The 19,848-nt window shown below is 38.4% G+C and overlaps 1 protein-coding gene across 11 annotated transcripts in view; it reads right to left on the bottom strand.

Annotated features, from left to right (window-relative positions):
* LOC149074117 (uncharacterized) overlaps positions 1–19,848 on the bottom strand; it is a 420,692-nt gene that overhangs the window by 302,011 nt on the left and 98,833 nt on the right. For all 11 annotated transcript variants that reach the window (XM_089246242.1, XM_089246238.1, XM_089246241.1 and 8 more), the window contains one exon: positions 1,995–2,161. In XM_089246242.1, the coding sequence (XP_089102368.1) occupies positions 1,995–2,161 (167 nt within the window). The remainder of the gene's footprint in view (positions 1–1,994; positions 2,162–19,848) is intronic.

The raw sequence follows: 19,848 nt of genomic DNA on the forward strand, positions 1-19,848 counted from the left end.
ATCCGATGGAACCCCAAGTGGAACTGCTACTCTAGCCCATTGCTGGTGGGATGATATGGTGTGTTGAACCAAATTTGTTGAACACCCAACAATTTTGATAGGCAAGAACTGGTGTCCTTCGTTGGTGGTGATAATTGATGGAGTTCCAAATCAAGCAATCCATCGAAACCCAACCCTACAAAAGCTTGATCAATGGCCTCAGCCGAGATGCCCTTAATGGGAATTGCCTCTGGCAAAATTGGTTCACACTGGTGAGCAAATAGGTGAACCTGTTAAATGGAGGCAGCTGACCACCCAAGTCCAGATGAATGTGGCCGAACCTGCTAGAAGGCATCAGGAACTGTTTGAGAGGTCTGTTAGTGTACCTAGTGATTTTTGAGCAATGGAGTTTGCAAGCACACACACGTCTACAAAACATCTTACATATGGAGGGCTTTTTGTGGCCCAAATCCCAGGATGGGACAGGCCATGCAGTGCCTTAAAGAAAGCCATTTGGAATGGTTGAGGGACAAATGGTCGTATTTTATGTCTGGTGTTATCACACATGAGGAGATAGTGCTAGTTTTTGAAGTTGAAGAGTTGAACCACTGAGCAACTTCTGGAGCTTTTCGTCATTCTGTTGAGCTGCAGCAATAGTTGTAATGTCAATGGTCTGGATACTGACATTCTGAATGTGTGATAATTGTGTTGCACATATCATTTTCAAATACCAAAAAACTGGTAAATGGTTGATTAAAAGTGGCAATTTTTTCTACAATTTTTTCAAACTTCCCCATCTTATTTCAAAATTATATTCACAGTAAAAGTGATAAATGTAATGAAATTTATCAGACTTACCAAGATGGTTGTTGATTATGTATAATTTCCAGTTTATCATTGCTACTGTAATATACATAGCTTCAACATTTCTATGAAAATGTTTTTGTCTGTATTTGACATATATATATATATTTACATGAAATCAAAAACATATTTTTCTGACTTTAAAAGGGATAATCTTTTCCACTATACCAGTGGTCGACAAACCGCGGCTCTATGGCCCCTAGAGTGTGGCTCTTCCACAAAATACCCCGCAAAAAACTCCAGATTTTTGAAAAATCATGTTTAGACCAGGGCCGTCTTAAGAGCATCATGGGGCCCCGGACCAAGTGATGGGGTAAACTGAAGTGAACCCTACCTGACAAATTTTCAAAAATTTCAACCGGTTCTAATTTCTCTGAGGCCCTTCTTTCCTTGAGGTCTCCGGGTCGGCCTCATGCGTTTAGATGGCACTGGTTTAGACACTCATTTTGGCCATTTTGTTCTCGTTCCTTTCCCTTCCCTAGTGAGTCATCTTTTTCACGGGCTTTTGCCGAAAGCCTGACGCTGCTGTCATGTCACACTTCCGCGACAAATCAGGTGGGTCGAAACTAGGAAGTTCGGGAAAAATTTGTTGAAAACGAGGCTTTTTTCTTAAAATACTGGGGGGGGGGGGGGGGCAGATAGACGCAAAAGACGAGTCTCCTCTCGGAACATGGGGGGGGGGCATGCGATGTTTTTCATACCAAAGGAACATTAACCTCTACCCAGCCAGATCATAGAAGACGACGCTCCTGGGCCACCAACTTTCATCATGACTCTCCCGTGGTCACCTCTCTCCATCTGCATCCAACATCAGTCATATACAAGATGAGTGTGGATGGGAGAATCTGAAGGGGTCAACCTCAGCGAACATACCTCAATCAGATCGAGGACGATTGTAGCAAAGGCCAGTTTAGGAGGACCTTAATTAAGTTAATAACAATGTACCTATATAGTTTAAGTTTAAAAAAATTTCTCTCTCAAAAGAAATTTCAATCATTGCACCGTTGATATTTGGTTCTGTTGACTAATGAGTTTGCCGACCACTGTACTATACCATTATTACAAATCCAATGCTTTCAATTCATAATATGTGATAAAAAAAATAGAATATAAGTATTATCTGAAATATTTGAAAATTTGCTCATGCCTACCTGTAAAACTTCAAAGAACCTCCTTCTGATATTATTTTATCACAATTCATGAAACTGTCTTGTCGTAAATTTGGTTCACCAAATATTTCAGTTGAATATGAATCAGCTGTAATCATAGGCTTCCACTCTGCCCATTTCTTAGTATCTGAAATCAATTTCATTGTTTCCTAAAATTTATTAAAAATCACATATCAGAAAAGATTAAAAAAACAATCAAAATATTCACATCATTAATGAAATATTTAACTATCAAACTTCTCAGATTGCTTATAGACAATCATCATGGCAGCCTGCTCAATAATCTATTAATGATTTGAATCAATATTGTTGCTTTAATGTTATTAAAATGAATGGCATGTGAATATATTCTGGTCATCTTTGAGTTTTTGCTCCAGGGTGATTCTCATAGAACTGACCCAATGGATTTTACAGTAATTCTGTAGTTGATGCATGTAACCATTAAACATTAGGACATATTAATCTCTTGGCTTTGTGGAATGGAATAATGGAACAATTTGCAGATGGTAGTACATACAGTGCTAAGTTCAAGGACATACCAATGCACATTATTACAGCTCCACAGATCGGGATATGTGAAAGCAAAAAATTCCAGGATCTGGGCATCTAAAAACTTTTGTGAGATTGTTGGTTATCTGCCGCTACATAGTTGCTGCTACACCTGAAAAAAAATTAGGGGTCTGGTGCATCCCATTAGTTTCATGAATTATTAGACCAGAGATGCCACTGTACTTTGATTTACCTGGGTCCTAGAACCCAGATTATTTTAAAAATCTGGGTCCTTTAAGAGTGAAAGTGGGTCCCTCTTAAAAAAAAATTAAAGTATGGTTCCCCCAATCATTCTCTGCTATCAATGTGAATCAAATAATTTGTTTCTAAAAAGATGTTCAATCCAAAGGTACATTGAAAAAGGTTAATTTTCCAGCTTATAATTGAGGTTCTTTTACTTTCATTGTCTACTAGTAGAGAAATCTTGCAGAGAAACCCATAAACACTGAAAATTTAACAAGGAATTTAACACATGTAATAAATCTAAAACAAATACAACTAAATTAAACACATTTATGTATTTATTAATAAAAAATCAATCTATAAATTTTGTTCTGATTGATTTTCCAATTTAGAAAAACTTAGCTCTTTCAATAATATCTTCTGCTCGAATTTAAAGTAAATGAGATTCTGAAGCTTATCTTCCATGCTGCCCTAATCATATAAATATTTGCGAAGCGATTCCCTGGTGGAATGATTTTATTTTCCATTCCTGATGGTCCACCACTCTGATCTGTGTGTCACTATTTAACTGCCACATGTTTTCACACCTGAATATGGGGAGCTACGTCAGATTTTTGTTGGAGAAACTTAACGGTGTGCTTGTTGTGTATCCAGCGTTTGGCATGTTTTGTGCTCAGTCTGGTGTAATCTATCCTCCAAATTGCTAATGTGTTGATTTGAAATGCAATGTATATGTTACTGCCAAAGTCTGAAATTGGCCAATTCACGAAGTGGCTGGTGATCCGTGGCCAAAGTCTGATAAAAAAAGACAATTTGAGATCATCGTGAAGTTGCATATTTTTCCATGGTAATTATGTCTACATTAGTTATGGCAACCTATCAAACTGCAGTCTCAATGAGGTAATAATTTTTTCTCTCCAAAATTTGGAAGAAAAAACTACATGTTTATATGATTATTTTTATAGTTTTTCCTCTCAAATTTAACTTTTTTTCTCTCGTCACATGGAGCTAATCCAATATTGCTGAATAGACATGCATCACATGTTGGCGATAAAAAAATATATATTTGGCTCTTACTGGGCCGTCTCACATCAGCACATCAAGCTTTAGCCAGAGATCTCAGGCCACTTCATGAAATGGCCGGCCATATCTCGACTTGGCTGCACTTCAGGCTTTGGTAATAACATACATATTTGTGTTGTTGGTCTGTGTGATCATCGTGGCAGCAGAGCTTTCTTTCAAAGGGATATAGATAGGGTTGGGTCTTTGACATGACAAGCATCAAAAACTGGTTTAAACCGTCAAAAACCTAAATGAATGCTTTTTGATAATCTTTTGAACATAATAGATATACAAAATGATGAAAAACTTATTTTTTGTATATTACAATATTTTATTTTTAAAAATTAATTTATTACAATAATTAAAACAAAATATTAATTATAATTTGCAATTTTGAATTTTTCAACATAAGAATTTAGAACTTAGTTTCCCAATCTTTTTTGTTCCGTCGCCCCATCTTCAGAAATTTTTTTCTCCCATTGCCCCCAATGCAATATAACCCATAGGATCCTATGTTATACTGGCAGCTTCTACCGGCCCTCCCCTGGAACATTCCATTGTCCCCCACGTTGGGAATCATTGGTCTAGAACATGTAAAATACAGTTTGTAGTTCATTTTATCTAAGCTACTGAGATTACCTGTGCTCAATTTGCTAAGCGGAATAGAGCTGCTTATTCAAAATATGTATGACAGGGATATCACAGAGTTAGGTTTTAGACTCCAGAAACTATAAATCAGTATCAAAACTGCAAAAAACTTATTGTCAATGTTGTCAAATAATTTTTTAACCTGATAGATATGTTAAATAACTAAACGTTTACTTTTATGTAGATTAAAGGGTTTAACATTCAGAATTATAATTACTGAGAATCTATTTTGATATTTTAAATTTTCTGATCTGCCCAAAATTTTATTCCATGCATGGGCAGAGATACAGGAAGGGGGGGGGGCAGAGTCCAACCTGAAGTCGACTGATCTTAAAGTTCGGTGAATGAAGTCAGAACGGCCGATCTGGCAACACTGGCGAAGCAAAACGCTGCACAAGAGTAGCGGCAGGTGTTGACCATCTGCCGCCATCGTTGTTAAGTTGAGCATCGTTTGTGTTCCGTGAAAGACTTGTTTTACAAAGTGCTTGTTTAGTGCGTTGGTTCTTAACTGAGAACAGGAAAATGAACAGGAAAATCCACAAGGAATTTCTACCTGAGAGAGCGACGATGAATGCTGCAGGGTACATCGAAATTTTTACCCATTTCATGAAACGTCTACGCAGGGTACGACCTCAGTACACAAAACAAGGTTCACGGTTTCTTGTTCACGAGAATGTTCGCCCTCACACAGCCAATATCATCAAACAGTTCCTGGCAAAAAACGGGGTGATGCAAATTGAACATCCACCATACTCGCCAGATCTCAATCCTCCAGACTTCTTCCTATTCCCACAACTCAAACTCGCTTTGAAAGGAAAGAGATTTGACGATATTCCTGACATCCAATGAAACGTGACGAGGCTTTTGAACTCCATCGCAAAAGAAGACTTCTTGCAAAGATTCCAGGACATGTATAGGAGATCTCAGCGGTGCATAGTAATGGGAGGTGACTATTTCGAAAGACAGTAAGGTAACTTTCGTTAATATTTCATCTACGGTAATGTTACAGGACTATTCACCGAACTTTATTGTCAGAGTTTGTATGTATAGATGAATTGACATCATCATCATCGTGCTTTCCCCCAGCAATAATGACCTTGCCCCCCCCCCCCAGATTTCCAAGTCAATCTCTGCCTATGATTCCATGTAAAAATTCTCACACAGAATCTATTAATACACTAATTAAATTCATTTATTTTCACCTAAAAATTTCTTAGAGCTCAGGGTGTATAAATTCACAGAGTTTTAAAGAGTATTTTCAACCAAAGCAGAGCCGGCAGGACTTGATACCCAAAGCATTTGTTTTGCACTTTTAAAATTAAATACATCTTGAATTGGGAACCCATTGCATTTTAAATGCTTGTAAATATACCATATCATAGTGCAGAAGTAAATATAAATTAGCATTGCCAAATTAAATGACATTTTAGTCCTACAATTTAGTATTTTGATCTCTAGAAATATTTCAATGTTACGCACAATAAGAATATTATTTCAAGTATCAGTGTGATTATCTAGATAATTTAATAACAGAAATCACTATTACATATATGATGTAATAAACTTTTTAAAACAATTATCTGTTGTAAAAAGAGTACAGCAGATGGTTTATATCAATGCACGCATATATAAGCAGTTGAAGACATTTTGAGAAAGGTCAAGAATCAACTTGAATCAGAGAATGTCAAATCATTCCATAGTTTTCCCTTCAGCGTTTATGCTATGCTTTATTCAAATCGTATATTTCATAAGAAAAAAAACCCATATATTTTGTCCAAAATAATTCTGTAGAGAGTAGAAAATTATTTTACAATTATATTAAATATTTTTTCTTTGTATAACATAATTACTTTAAACATTACTTGGAAGTGTGTATTTTCAAATGGAACTTTTATATTGAAAAGCAATATTTGAGGTTTTTGACGGTTTTGACACAAAAGTTTTTGACAGATTTTTGATGTGACACTTTAAACCATCAAAAACTGCCATGCATCAAAAACCTGCCAATCCTGGTTTAAACTGTCAAAAACCTAAATGAACGCTTCTTGATAATGTTTTGAACACGATAGGTATATAACATGATGAAAAACTTTTTTTTTTGCATATTATGTTTTATTTTTTGACTCCACCTTTGATGCTGGGGGGGGGGGGGATGCTAGCATTTATAATGCTAGGGTTTTCCAATTGAAGCTGTATTTGATTTTAAATGTGCAAAACAAATGCTTTGGGTATAAAGTCCTGTCAGCTCTGCTTTGATTGAAAATACTCTTTAAAACTCTGTGAATTTATACACCCTGAGCTCTAAGAAATTTTTAGGTGAAAATAAATGAATTTAATTACTGTATTAATAGATTCTGTGTGAGAATTTTTACATGGAATAAAATTTTGGGCAGATCAGAAAATTTAAAATATCAAAATAGATTCTCAGTAATTATAATTCTAAATGTGAAACCCTTTAATCTACATAAAAGTAAGTGTTTTGTTATTTAACGTATCTATCAGGTTAAAAAACTATTTGACAACATTGACAATAAGTTTTGTAATGTTTTAATACTGATTTATAGTTTATGAAGTCTAAAACCTAAGTCTGATGCCCCTATCATACACATTTTGAATAAGCAGCTCTATTCTGATTAGCAAATTGAACACGGGTAATCAGTAACTTAGATAAAACGAACCACAAAACTATATTTTATATGTTCTAGACTCTTATGTTGAAAAATTCAAAATTGCAAATTATAATTAATATTTTGCTTTAATTATTGTAATAGATTAGTGTTTAAAAATAAAACATTGTAATATATAAAAAAGTAAGTTTTTCATCATCTTATACACCTATTGTGTTCAAAACATTATCAAAAAGCATTCATTTAGGTTTTTGACAGTTGAAACCTGTTTTTGATGCTTGTCATGCCAAAAACCCAACCCTGATCTACATTAATGAATAAACATTCCTTCAGATTTGGACATATACAAAAGCTAGGTCTATGCAGGTTTTTAGAAAATCTTATTTTAAGTTGGTTACACAGATTTTGAAACTAGTTTCAACCTTCACACTACTTCTTGCTTCCCTTAAGGAAAAAAGAAAAATCTGTTAAAGATTGTTTCACTCTTAAATATAACTGGAGAGAGCAGACGCTTCAGAAAGAAAAGTTAAAAACGGGTGTAAGGTGGCAGCTTCATTCCCCTCCTCATCAAAGGGTCTATGGTAAAGAATAACAATAGCATGTGCCTGATTTTTCACATAATTTTTTATCAGGGAAGGCTATATTCAAAGTAAGGTTTAACTGTGGCATGTGATAAAGCCCTCACTGATATTCAAGTGGATGATGAGAGAGTCCTAAAACTTGAAAATGTATGTGCTAACAAGGCCAAAAGACCAGATGATATTTGTCCTTAAGAATTGTTTTGGTACCGGTTGCATAGGTTTGCTGGAATAGTATTGCTGAAGTCACCTAATCAAGAAAAATAAAGTAAACTGAGATTTCATACATGGAAAATATAGGACTTTGTCAATTGTCACCAAAAACGTAGCCATAAATTAGTAAATCACCAGTTTTTGACTAAAATTGAAGGAAAAATTACTAATAGGCAGGATATAAACAACTACTGCAAATGTAGTTCAGGGGAAAATGTTGAACACGACAAATATGTTAAATGAATATTTATCGCCCATAATTACAATAATATAATTTATAAGTTATCAAATTATCTTACTTCATGATTTTAGTAAAGATTACAATTATAAACTAGCTTTATTCCAAAAACAAAAAACAGGACAGCTCTGTAAAAAAGTCAGAATGGCCGAAGTAGACATAACAAGCCTCAAAGAAATTGATCTGAATTGTTCTAAATGCTATTATGTCATTTTAGATTTTTTGTCTAATACATGGTTCGTACTCTTTCAACGAAAAAAAATTCAAGGACTATTCAAGCACTTTTCAAGGTAAAACTTAAAAATTCAAGGACTTTTTTTACAAACGCATATTTTTCACATGAATAGGCGCATATTTAATTTTGATTAAAACTTTCAGAGATTACATTTCTACCTACTTTATTTCATATCATCCGTAATGAATAAAGGAGGCCACATACACATATATATCATACAAAACATATGACACATTGAATAACACAGTTCGTGCCTGTCAATTTCCTCATTGAAACATCTCTAAATATTGCAATTAATTTTCTTTTAAAGACTAAAAAAAGAACTCTTCTAAAGATAGAAAAAGATTAAATTATTTCTTTCATTAATTCTGAATTTATTTCTTTCATTAATGCTGAAAAAAATTTTCATTAATTCTGGAATTTTTTCTTTCATTATTTTTGGAATAATTGCTTTCATCAATTCTGGATTTGTTTCTTTTGCTAATGCTAAAATTGTTTCTTTTGCTAATGCTAAAATTCTTTCTATCATTAATGCTGAATTCTTTTATTGATTCTAAAACTATTTCATTAATTCTGGAATTATTGCTTTATTAATTTTGGAATTATCTCTTTTATCAATGCTGAAATTGTCTTTCATTAATTTGGGAATTATCTCATTAATTTTGGATTTATCTTTCATTAATTCTGTAATTTTTCTTTCATTAATTCTGGAACTATCTCTTTCATTAATTTTGGAATCATATCATCGATACTGAAATTATTTCTTTCATTTATTGTTTTAAACTCCTTTAAACAACTATGGATGCCATTAGAAAATAACGGAGATGCGCCGACATTCAACGTATCACGTGATCTTCCAAGGAATGATGTAGACCACTGACGTCATACCAGCGCCGGTACTAGAATGCAGGGGGGGTGGGTCAACTGCCCCGGGTGGCAATATTTAGGTGAACACTGTTATAAAATTATCAAATTCCGAATTGGTGGGGGCGGCAAGACAATACAAAAATCCTAGTTATGGCCCTGCGACATACTCCCTCCAGTAATATAAGCTCAATGGATTTCAGCGCCAATTCACCCATTGAAGTACAGCTTGCATTTGGCGACATTTTTGTCTGGCACACTCAGCAACCAATCTTGATAGAAGGTATTTTTCAGCCACACAAGTAATTAAAAGTATACACACACTTGTTACTCATTTTTTGTTTTCTTTCTTTAAAGAACCTTGTACAAGCACTTCACATCACTCCTAAATAAATATTTTGTTGACAGCATGGGCGGAGATATGGGGGGGGGGGAATGTGAAGTTGACTGATCTAATTCTAGATAGCATATATGCATTGACATCATCATCATCGTGCCCCCCCCCCCAGACTTCCAAGTCAATCTCCGCCTATGGTTGACAGTAATCAGAGGAAGCTTCACTCAGTTACGGCCCGAAAGGCTAAAATTATTTCGGCAAAAATTATGAAACTTTTTTTTCTAAGATATTGATTTCTCAAGTCCTCCAGAAAAAATACCTAGTACAAAAGTTTAATGACTTCCAACGATTCCAAATACGTCTACATACGATCACAGGATACATGCTACCATAAAGCCGGGTTTTCCTAGAAGTGGGTTGTTGGGAGCCAGAGCGTGCCGACTGAGCTGAAGAAAAAAAACAACGATCGGAAGTTCATTTTGAACACTAGCTTTTATTCCATTAAAGTTGCAAGGAAAAAAACAAGATCATTTACGATCATAAAAAAAATAAATAAAACGGCCGACAAATAACAACCGGCAATCTCAGGGAGAAAAAAAACAATCCGACATACACGCGGAAAAAAACCAGCCTACAGTATAAAGCCGAGCTCCCGTGAGGGTGAGAGCACGCCGCCCGCGATTTACATATTGCGTCGGGCCCAGCAGTTCCACGTGCACAGAGAATAAAAAGGGAAAAAACATTCCAACATAGGTTTTTGGCGCAGCATGAACCGAACTGGATCATTTCACGTCGACAGAAACGTGTTACATAATCACACTACGCGTTTGTGTATTCCTACTGTGGCGCATCAGCTACTCTGTCATCTGCATGCTTCGGTTTGAAGGGAAGCATAGATCGGTAAAACGAGTGGCGCACCTGACTCCTCCAGAAGCAGTCGGCCAATCACGCCCGACGTAAAACACTGCCGTGAGGCTTGTTGCGCTCTCTAGGAAAACAGTCGAACTTGTTTTCTTATTATTGGTAAGTGGATGGCGTGTCACGCTGGGCGATTCACTTTGCACGCGGCACAGAAAACCCGCTCCTACGAAAGTCCGGCTTAAGAATAATGGGGGAAAAACGTGCTTTAAATCCAATTATCCAGGGTTATTGGCTGCTAAGGCTTTTTCCCTGTGCTTTGCACTTTTTTAAGGACATAACTTACGGAGTAAAAAAAAAAGTGGCGAAAAATATTTCGGAAAACGCAAATTTTTCAAGAACTCTCACAGAATTCTTAAAAAAAAAATTCTTTTTCAAGGACTCTTATGGATTTTCAAGGACTTTCAAGGCCTTGAAAATGAACTTTTTTTTTCCGAGGACTTTTCAAGGTTTTCAAGGACCGTACGAACCATGTAATATCTACGATTCTACGATGTTTTTCCTGGAGGGTAGGAAAGCATATTGAAAGAATTTGGGAGGATACAGGCATGTCGATGGCAAACATGTACACCAGCATTTCTCAAACATTTTTGACTCGTGGAGCCCTTTGTGGTATGTAATTTCTAGCCTATAATAGGCCTATTTTTTATTTATTTATCACAAAAAGGTACCGATTTATTTTTATTGCAAATATTTATAATTATTTTTTTCAAATTTACTATTTCCTTTTATTTTCTTTGAGCAGTTGTGAAGCACCAGTTGAGAACCACTGACGTATACTATCAGTTCTATACAGAACTCAATGCATTATCCGCCTCTTGCTTAGATATAGAAAACACAGAAAAACAAACAAGGATAAGACCTTTTAAATAACACTTTCTCTTTTAAATCTTGAAAGGAATAACATAACAGTGCTTGAGATTTAAGCAACAGTATCGATATGTCAATTTTAGTACTGCATTTTGAGTAATTTATAATACAATTTCAAATGATTCAATTTTGTAGATAAAATTACTTCTCAAGTATAATTACCTATATCAAGTATAATATAAATGTGAATCAAACCACTGAATTTTAGTAAAATTTTCTTTGAAAAACATCTGTAGAAGGGGAAGGAGGAACCATTTTCAAAAAGTTCCAGTTGTTTGGTTTTAACATTTATATGATGTTTTGACTTGTTTTGTGCATCACCACGCTAAAAAACCTTGTTTATATGATGCATCATATAAATGAGGGGTTCCTTGTATTCAGCCTCAGCCACTATCCCAACATTTACAACAACTTTACACCTGATATGTATAAATGATTTTATCATTACACTATAGCTAGTGTAATGATAAAATCATCAACCAGCTAGTAAAGATATAGACCACTACTGACCTCTGTAGAGGAAGGCCATGCGACATTTGGATCCAGTTGACATGCAAATCGTCACAACGCTAGCGGCAAGTATCTGCTTCACCCCTGGGGAAAAAATTTTCCTCTTTACATTGACCAACTTCATTATGGTAGTTCAGCATTGTAGCAGGCATCATTTTGATATTTCCATGGCATCATGCATCGCTTGCATAATCAATTAACCATGCGGTAATTAGACAAATAACACTATGGGATTGCCGATTCCAGTGTTATCCATCCGTGCCCCTGACGACTTGAAGCAAGCAGGCCAAGGTAACAGTGTCCACTTGACAGCCAATTTCTTGGATGATGTCTTTATAATGGGAATGACACCCATCCCCTTCCCAACACGTTTGGCACAACAACAAATAAATTTAACAAAACACCCGAAGAATTGATAGACGAAATCAGGGTGATCTGCTCTGGCAACAACAACTCGGAAGAAAGCTGCCTGACCAATATTTCTATTGAGGCTCACAAACTGTTAGACAGCCTAGAATCCAGGATCATCAAACTCGAGCCAACCAAAACAAGTGAGATGGACAAGGACATTGACAGACTCTTTCCTTCACGCCTTTGCCTCTACCCAAAACCCACCCTTCCTCACATCAATCATTGATGATATTCCAAATCCTGTGTTCAAACACTTTCAACTAAAATCCCGACAATCTTCTCCAGCTGTTTCTCAATCTCACAACCTCTCTCCACTGCATTCACCAACACTCCACTTCATGTACTTCCACCTGCTTCCTTCTCAACCCTTTTCTCTCTCTCTTACCTCCACTCCCAACCCTTGCTCCTCCACTTCCTCAGACCCATCTATGCCTCCCACCTCCTCCAACTCTCATTCTTCTCTTGATCTCCCTCCCCGAAGATCCTCTATTATTCCTAAATCCTTCTCTTCTCCTACCACCTCCAACTCTTGTCCTTCTCTTGACCTCCTTCCCATACATCCTCTATCACCCCAAAATCCTCTTCTGGTGCCTCTACTGAACCTCCTTGGCTAAGCTCCTAATATCCCACATCCTGTGTTTTACGCCCTTCCCCCTATCAAATCCAAGCACACCCTGCTGCAATCTTACAACAAACTCTCAACTTCTAAACTTCCACAACCTGCATTAAAAGCACTCTCAACTTCACGTCAACACCCTACCTCTTCAACATCTGCTCAATATCTTACAGCTTCAACCTCTGCTCAACATCCTATCGCTTCAACCTCTGCTCAACATCCTATCGCTTCAACCTCTGCTCAACACTCTACTGCCTCCACCTCCTATTCTAACACTATTAACTGTTGCACTGACCCCTATCTCTACCTCAATCATATGCTCAACTTCTCTGTCTCAACAGACAGGTATACACCCTCCTGATACAATTCTAAAGCCTGATAGACGATGACCACATACAGAAAGAGCAGGCAAAGCTCAAGGCATTCCTGAGAGCTAAAGTTGATCTACCAGCACACACCATCAACATTCAAAAAGTAAGACCAATCAGGAGTGGTATAGCTATAGACCCGAGGAAGACCCTGAGGAACAACCCATTGAGGAAGACAAGTACTGGCTCGAGCAACTATTAAAGAAGTTGACACAACACAATTCAACACAACCAAAACTCATCATATATGGCGTTCCAAGCAGCACAACTGACCAACAAGTTATTGACACCATATCTACCATCACACAAGCACCTGGGCAGATCAACATAGATTCTAAAATCTCGACCAAACCTGACACAGCACACATTGTAGACAGTCCCTGGTAGGGTACTAGAACACATTCTGCTGCCAAATCACTTTTCATACACTGGGAAAGTTACAGAGTGCGCGAGTTTCAAGTACGACGCTGCACAAGGTGCCAATCCCACAATAGGCCAGTGCCAGTCAGAAACACTGTATTGTGACATCTGCTCCAGTAGGCACAAAACACACACAAGTATGAAGGATCATGTTAGGTGCATCAACTGTTTAATGAGCACAATGATGATGACCACTACACAAAATACTCGACAGGACAAGCATCTTTCCTGGCATGTCATTGCTATAGGGCGTTAACCGAACGGCTGAGGAAGAAAACAAACTATAAACAATTCTCCTAATAGTTTAAATAAAAAATACCCTCAGCAAAATAGTTAATCAATAGTTAATAAAACTAAATTGTGAACCTAAAAAATGAACTCAAATAAAATTTCAGATCTCATGTCTAACGTCTTTCCTATACAATTAATTAATAAATCTAGCATTAAACTAATTCAACTAAATTGCGACCACATGAAAGCGGCCATGGGTAATCTTTCAATAACCTTAAAAAAATACCAAATAGACATATTCCTCATACTTGGAGCATTACATCTATAATAAAAAGATACCCAATATCCCAAGATCATGGTCGGCTTGGCTCGCAAAAGAAAATAAAGCCACGGTAATCTGTTCTAACTAAAATATAAAACCAATTTTAATTGAGACCCTTAATCACACTATCGTTGTCAAAATTTCTTTCGAAAACAAGCCTCTTACTCCGATCTCAGCCTACGCCCCTCCCCATGGTGACCTGAAAGAAACACTTGCTGAAATTGCAATTATCCTCAATACAATCAAACCGGAACAAGCACAGATCATGTTTGATTTAAATGGGCAAAATCCACTATGGAACTATCTGAGGCTTAATGGTAGAGGCAAAGAAATACAACAATTCATTGGCGGACATGATCTTTTTCTCCATCACTCAAACTCTGACCCACCATCATATGTTCACGGTGACAAAAAAGGCTGACCAGACCTAACTCTCTCAACAAACACAGAAATAGTGCAATGTCTTGTGGTGTCTCACGCAGACGACCCCCCAAGAGTCGGGTCAACGACCTCGAGTGTGTCACGTGATCCCGGGTACTGGAGACGACCGTCTGGAAAACAGCAGAGCAGAGAGTCACTGCACACGAAAGCGTGAGGTTCGAAAATTTCTATGCCTGTCTTACTTTTTCATTAACCCAGATAATCATTATGTGTCGTCGTAATAAATGTTTATTCCGAAGCTGTGGCTTTGTGTGGTGACTCCGCAGTGGTGACCAGCGACGTTTAGGAACATTAACCATCAAAAAAAGTCCATCTTCATTGAAGATTTAATCTCATGCATTTTCGGAAATTTTCTTCTTTCCGAGCCTCCATTATGTTTGTGGTTACGACGACTCGATTCTTCCCTCAAACAGGCTCCTGAAGAACAGACCCCTCTCGCCCACACATCATCATCTGCTCTTCTTCTCTTCTGGTGTGTGACCTCCTCCTCCTCCTCTCTCTCGTCTTCTCTTCTTTTTTTCTCTCTCTCCCGTTGGAGCTGAGCGATGGCGGAAGAAAATGCTCAAGTTTCGAGGATTGGACTTCGACTACCTCTGTTTTGGAAATCCAATGTCCAACTATGGATTCAACAGTGCAACAGTGCTTTTCAACTCAGTGGAATCACTAATGATGACACGAAGTATGCAGCCTTGGTCTCTTCCTTGGATAGAGAATGCTTGTCTTTTGTCTCGGATCTGATATTAAATCCTCCGGCAATCAACCGCTATCAAGCCTTGTCGGATCCCCTCATAAAGGAGTTCGCCGCTACGGAACATCAAAAAGTCAAGGAACTTTTGAACGAGCTACAGCTGGGTGATCAAAAGCCAAGTCAACTGCTGCGAAAGATGAAAGAACTCTCCGGCAACAAAGTCACTGACGAGTTCTTGCGCACCTTGTGCATGCAACGCTTACCGCAAAATATTCAAGCAGTGTTATCGGTTTCCAGTGAGCCATTAGATCAACTTGCTGTCCTAGCCGACAAAGTAGCTGAAGTCACTACCCAAAATTACGTGTGTCGAATCCAGCCATCGTCGTCATCTCAAATGCAGTCGACTCCAGATCGAACCGATTCGACATCAGCCATCGAAACGCTCACCAAACAAGTGGCAGAGCTAACGGCTACGGTGAATCGACTCTCTAGAGGGAGATATCGCAGTAACTCCCAACAGCGACGAGCTAGGCGTTCACCATCTCGTTCAAGTCGAGCACGGGATATCTGCTTCTATCACAACAAGTTCGGTGAGAAAGCCCGCTACTGCCGTCAGCCATGTAAATTCCAGAAAAAAAATGACGACCTTCCATCATTGCTGGTATGATGGAATCGGGCAACAAATCCAGCAGGCTCTTCGTGATTGACAGAGTTACGGGTGACCGTTTCCTTGTTGACTCTGGCAGTGAAGTTTCTGTTATACCGCCTAAGAAAAATTTGTCAGCACTACATCCAAGTTTCCATTTGTTCGCCGCTAACAACAGTAAGATTCTTGCCTATGGTTCCACGGTCAAGAAACTGGATTTAGGCCTCCGGAAACCTTTTTCCTGGACATTTCTCGTAGCTGACGTCACTTCACCAATACTTGGAGCTGATTTTCTCAGCAGCTTCAACCTAATCGTTGATGTGCGAAACCGACGACTCATCGATTCGCAAACATCATTACGGGTACTCGGATCCATCAAGCCCACAACACAACCTTCCGTCACTACCATTGGAGATTCTGAATACAGTGCTATCTTTCAAGAATTCCTGGATGTCTTCAACCCTTCACAGATCGGTAAAACAGTGAAACATGTGACGCGACACCATATCATCACTAGAGGACCACCGGTGGCTTCGAAGCCTCGACGTCTCAATCCAAAAATTCAACAACAGGTGAAAACCGAGTTTGAATTCCTTTTGGAACAAGGGATTATCCGGCCCTCCAAATGCTCTTGGAGCTCACCGTTACATATTGTGCCCAAGGCAGATGGTACTGTACGTCCTGTCTGTGATTATCGTCGTCTAAATAGTGTTACGGAATTTGATTCTTACCCGATACCACATATTCAAGACTTTTCTCAAGAATTGCATGGTAAGTCTATTTTTTCTAAACTAGACATCTTCAAGGCATACCATCAGATTAGCATTGCCGAAGAAGATATACCAAAAACCGCAATCACAACCCCTTGGGGTTTATTCGAGTATACAAGATTGAGCTTCGGTCTCGTAAATGCCGCTCAAACTTTTATGCGGTTCATGCATGAAGTATTACGAGGTTTACCATTCTGCTATGTATATCTTGATGACATTCTATGCTTTTCTGAAAATGCCGAAGAACACAAAATTCATTTAAAACAAATATTCCAACGTCTTCAACAGTATGGCTTAGTTTTAAATGTGTTTTGGTGTTTCTGAGCTCGAATTTCTGGGACATGTGATCAAACCATCTGGTATCACACCTCGCCCAGACAAAGTACAAGCTGTACTCGATTTCAAGCAACCGGAAACAATTGAGCAATTGCGTAAATTTTTAGGTCTCATAAATTTTTATCACCGTTTCCTACCGCATGCAGCTGAGACACAAGTGCCACTGCATGATCTATTGAAAGGTTCTACGAAAAAAAGAAAAGACAAAACAAAAGTTGTGTGGTCTACATCAACTTTGAAAGCATTTGAAGATTGCAAAAAGCTACTAGCTAATGCCGCATTGTTGGCACATCCATCCCCGTCTGCCCAATTAGCTCTACATGTAGATGCTTCTGACTGTGCTATAGGCGGTGCACTGCACCAGGTGACGGACAATGGTCTTCAACCGCTAGGTTTTTTCTCACGCAAACTTTCACCCACCGAAACATGGTATAGCGCATACGATCGAGAACTTCTTGCCGCATATTCTTCCATAAAATTTTTCAGATATATGCTTGAAGCTCGTGAGTTTATACTTTTCAGTGACCATAAACCACTGTGCTACGCGTTTCGACCAAAAAGTGAAAAATGCTCACCTAGACAGCTAAGGCATTTAGATTATATATCGCAGTTCACAACGAACATTTGCCATATTCCTGGATCGCAAAATATTTCCGCTGATATCTTATCACGCGTAACAGCAATTTCAGTTCCTGGACTTCTTGATTTTACTGCCATCGCTGAGCAACAAAAGAGGGATAAAGAACTAGAGGAACTTCTAAAGAGCAAATCAGCTTTGCAACTGAAGAAAGTATTTCTTCCAGACGCAGCTAAAGTGCTCTACTGCGATTTATCAACAGGTGCTGTTCGACCTTATATTCCAGAAAAATTTTGATATGATGTGTTTTGGAATATGCACAAACTCTCACACCCAGGAATTAGACGTACTATTGATTTGGTCAGAAAACGATTCATTTGGCCATGTCTAGCTAAAGACTGTGCTAAATGGACAAAAGTGTGCATACCATGCCAAAGATCCAAAGTGCACAAGCACACGAGATCCACACTACAATCGTTTGTGGAACCTTCCCAACGATTTCAACATATTCATTTGGATATCATTGGCCCACTGCCCATTTCCGATGGATATTCTTATTGCCTAACAATGATAGACCGGTTTTCACGATGGCCAGAAGCGGTACCTATCCGCGATATCACGGCAACCACGGTAGCTGCAGCTTTTCTTTCCACCTGGATTTCTCGATACGGCACACCTTTGACAGTAACAACTGATCAAGGTCGCCAATTCGAATCGCAGCTATTCCGAGAGTTGTCCAAATTCATCGGAGCAAAACGGGTTAGAACAACTGGATACCATCTACAAGCAAACGGTATGTTGGAAGAGTGGCATCGCCCTCTCAAAGCCGCGTTGAAATGCAACCAAACCCATAAATGGACTGAAACATTACCTACAGTTCTACTCGGTCTTCGGTGCTCTCTGAAACAAGATTTGGGGTGCACACCTGCAGAACTACTGTACAGAGAAACTTTACGATTAGCTGGTGAATTTTTCCAAGCACGAGCTAATTCCAACTTAACTGACGCTTCCGAGTTTCTACAAATGCTGAGAACTCACGTCCAAACTTTCCAGCCACGACCAATCAAACGGCATGGAGGACATCCTACATTTGTTCACCATGATTTGAAAACTACTTCTCACGTTTTCGTAAGAACTGATAGGGTGAAACATCCTCTGGAACAGCCATTTGAAGGACCATACAGAGTGATCAGCCGGACCGACAAAGTGTTCAACGTGGACATAAGAGGAAAAACTGTGTCAGTGTCAGTCGATCGGCTTAAACCGGCATTTCTCGTGAATCCGACGGTGGAGCCGGTACCTGTATCTCCAAACGTACCAACTGCAGTTACGTCTGACAGACTCGCAGCTGATTCTGCTGTGAAACCAGTCAGAACCACTCGTTCTGGACGTATTGTCCACTTTCCAGATCGTCTACAGTGCTCGTGATCACTGATGCTACTCCATAGTACGCGATCACCTCTTATTACTCGTGATCACTGGGGAGGGAGTGTGTGGTGTCTCACGCAGACGACCTCCCAAGAGTCGGGTCAACAACCTTGAGTGTGTCACGTGATCCCGGGTACTGGAGACGACCGTCTGGAAAACAGCAGAGCAGAGAGTCACTGCACACGAAAGCGTGAGGTTCGAAAATTTCTATGCCTGTCTTACTTTTTCATTAACCCAGGTAATCATTATGTGTCGTCGTAATAAATGTTTATTCCGAAGCTGTGGCTTTGTGTGGTGACTCCGCAGTCTAAATAGAAATATAACAACAGACTTCCCTGCCATCCTTCATAAATACATTCTGATAGAGCTCAACATCTCCACTAACGCTATCTCACTCCCAAAGTTCAAAAGTAAATTTGGTCTCTCTAAACTTAACAAGTACCTCAGGGACATCCCCAAATTAATTACTTTAATTAATTATTGCCACACTTTGGAGGATCGTAACGACCAAACTGGAGTATTGGAAAACTTAATTTTCCAGGCTTGCCATAAAATCTCTCTCTCAAAAAAAAACAATCCAAACTCAATATCAACACCTCCTGGTGGATCCCCAAGTAAATGCAGCGCAAAATAAACTCAAGGCCAGCTTAGAATATAAAAAGCCTCCCCAGATGAAAAACCCAAACGTTTTTACTTTTTAAACATGAAAAAGAAAATGTTATAAACTAATTCGTAAATTAAAAAGAGAAA

This window comes from Pholcus phalangioides, unplaced genomic scaffold, assembly GCF_987345545.1.
Source record: "Pholcus phalangioides strain wild (caught in Gottingen) unplaced genomic scaffold, Ppha-v1.0 ptg000017l_1, whole genome shotgun sequence".
NCBI lineage: Eukaryota > Metazoa > Arthropoda > Arachnida > Araneae > Pholcidae > Pholcus > Pholcus phalangioides.